The 2,803-nt window shown below is 28.6% G+C and overlaps 1 protein-coding gene across 1 annotated transcript in view; it reads right to left on the reverse strand.

The window, feature by feature from the left end:
• Positions 1-244: 244 nt before the first annotated feature.
• LOC108747467 (retinoid-inducible serine carboxypeptidase-like) overlaps positions 245-2,803 on the reverse strand; it is an 8,788-nt gene continuing 6,229 nt past the window's right edge. Inside the window, exons 8-9 of the mRNA XM_018484962.1 lie at positions 937-1,091; positions 245-493 (exon numbers count right to left, since the gene is read on the reverse strand). Of these exons, the coding sequence (XP_018340464.1) occupies positions 410-493; positions 937-1,091 (239 nt within the window). The 3' untranslated portion in view covers positions 245-409. The remainder of the gene's footprint in view (positions 494-936; positions 1,092-2,803) is intronic.

Raw genomic sequence — 2,803 nt, forward strand, 5'->3', positions numbered from 1 at the left:
GAATCGTTTCTGAATGAATGGATAAACAGATAATTATTAACTTTTTCTCTTTCTTAAAAATTTTATCAATTTATCAGTTTATCAATTTCCTCACGTCTACGTTTCACAAAACACGACTATACGTCACATTTATTTTCTTATTTCGTTTTATTTTAATTCTATGACCATATTATCTAATTATATTCTAATGAATGTTTTACGATATTGAGAAGAATCCGTATTAGAATCAAAACGTCTATTAATGTATTGAATAAATTTATTACACGCGTATATCCTGTGTTCAGCTCTCATAGACATTATCATTCTTTGATTTAAAAATTTTATTGAAAGGACTGAATAGAATTATATCAATTACATTCGTTTAAGTATAAAATGAAAACATCAAATCAATTATTCATTTCTCGTCTCTTCATAGCGACGAGCTGTATGTACATGCATTGCTCGTCAAATCCTGCAGTATTTTCTCCTGGGCTACCGGGTTGTCCTTCGGTACCTGTGCACACATTTTTAAACAGATGTCATTCTCAGACATGTTATATTTAAGTAACATATACGTATATGAGTATTGCCAAATTATTAATCGATAAATAGAAAATAATTTAAAATAATTTTGAAAAATATTAATAATATTCGTTAAAACATTTCGGTTTGGATTGTGAATATTTTATTTTTAATTATACTACTTTAACTATAATAATGTTCACATTCATAACATCAAAAACCATTTGTAATCAAAATCTTCTTTGCATAAATTACGGAAGCAATCAAATCGACGGCGTAACATTATCTGACATCCGAATTGGCGGATGTAAGATGAACACTGCGTATGAATCTAGGATTTTCCTTGTAGTAAATTAATCCCGAGACTATCGCTTGCGACTTATAATAAATATGAAAGCTAAGGGGGAAGAGAGAAAGTGCCTTGTATGTGCGTACCATATGTCCGGCTCTGTTGACCCAATACATCCTGAAGTTGTCTTGAACCTTAAAATAGCCCTCAATGATGGATTTAACGACGAGCGAATTCCTATTTGAATTTTTCCAGGTGTCGGCGTTTTTCCATTTCAGTTTTTCGACCCAGTGAAGAGTGCCTAAAATATATACCGGGTGATTAAAAGCGTTACAAATTTTTATTTCAGAAACAAAACATTATAGAGAAAAGCATATAAAAATTTCATATAAAAATTTTGTAACTTCGAGGGGGACATGAGATGATAACATTAGTGAGTGTTGTCAAGGTCAGAGCAAGGTCACATAGAATAAGATTTCTCATTTTTATTACATATTCTCGTAGCTTATCTCAAAGCTTTCCAAAACACTATAATAAAATATTTTAATTACTCATTAAGTATTTTTTGAGTTATACTGTTTAAAAGTTTTAATACCGCCGACATTAGTATTGTCCAAGATGTCTGACCGATGACTATAAAACCTTTTGAACATTGTTCAGGATTATGACTTGGATAAAATTTGTCAAGATCAAGGTCATTGGAGAATGTTCTTTTTATTTTCAGTTTTATGTAAAAACAAGAATTAAAGAAACACATTTCAATTGGCCTTGATCTTGACAAATGTTATTGTAACCCTAACAACATTCAAGAAGTTTTAACTGTTGATCGAATACTTTAGATAATAAATGCCGGCAGTATAATACTATAATTTTCAAATTGTAACTCGAAAAGTATTTAATGAAACAATATTTTATTACAGTATTTTGAAAAGTTCGTAAGGTAAACTATGAGAATATACAATAAAAAATGGAGAATCTTATTCAAAAAATTTTACGTGACTTTTACAACGCCACCTCAAGCTCAAATCAATGATATCAATTCATGTCTTTTTCGAAATTACAAAACTTTTGTATGAAATGTTTTTCTCTCAAATGTTTTATTTTTGGGATAAAAATTTGTAACGTTTAAAAGCGAGGAAAGTGATTATTTTGAAAAATGTTTCAGACAAAAGTTGAGGATCAAGTAATGCATTACATGGGCATATACTATTGAGGAGATTTTAATCCGAAGTACTTCGAAGAGATGTAAATCCGATCGTGCGACTTCCACGCGGTAAATCTTTGGTAATGCTAACAATACTGAAACTTTGAAGTCTCATAACTCAGGAAGATTTCAACTAAAAAGAGTTTGTAACCAGTGTTTCGAAAACGCCTTGAAATAAACTACACAAATATAAAAGATATAAGTTCCCATTTAAAAAATTCAAATCGACTTTGACATGATCTTCACGCCGCCACCTAAAGTCAATCGCATATGTCCATGTAATGCATTACTAGATTTTTAACTTTTGTCTGAAATATTTTTCAAAATAATAATTTCCTTCATTTTTAAATGGAATGTACGGATGCTCTGAAACACTCAATATATATGATGTATATAAAACTTATATATAATGTAAAAATAGTATAAAAACGGTAATAAGTCGTAGTAATATGTAATATGAATTGGATGGTGATAAAGTTAAAAATAACACTAATTACTTAATCAGAAAACTGGTGATTTTATAAAAAAAAGTACGTGAAAGATAGTAAAAACACATACACGAGAACTTATGTTGTCATATCAATTACAAAATGAAAATTAATGATGTCTTTTAAGTCAGCTTAAAGCTTAGATAGTTTTTAACATAAATGTTACTAAAACGCAAAAAAAATTCATTCTATTACAAAAAAATATTTAAAGCTATTAAGTGATTTTACTTCTAAAATATTAATATCAAAATATTATCGCAGGAATAATAATAAATGATAGAACAAATTTCTTTTAATTAATATTCTTAATAATATACCGTT

This window comes from Trachymyrmex septentrionalis, unplaced genomic scaffold (assembly GCF_001594115.1).
Source record: "Trachymyrmex septentrionalis isolate Tsep2-gDNA-1 unplaced genomic scaffold, Tsep1.0 scaffold108, whole genome shotgun sequence".
Lineage (NCBI taxonomy): Eukaryota > Metazoa > Arthropoda > Insecta > Hymenoptera > Formicidae > Trachymyrmex > Trachymyrmex septentrionalis.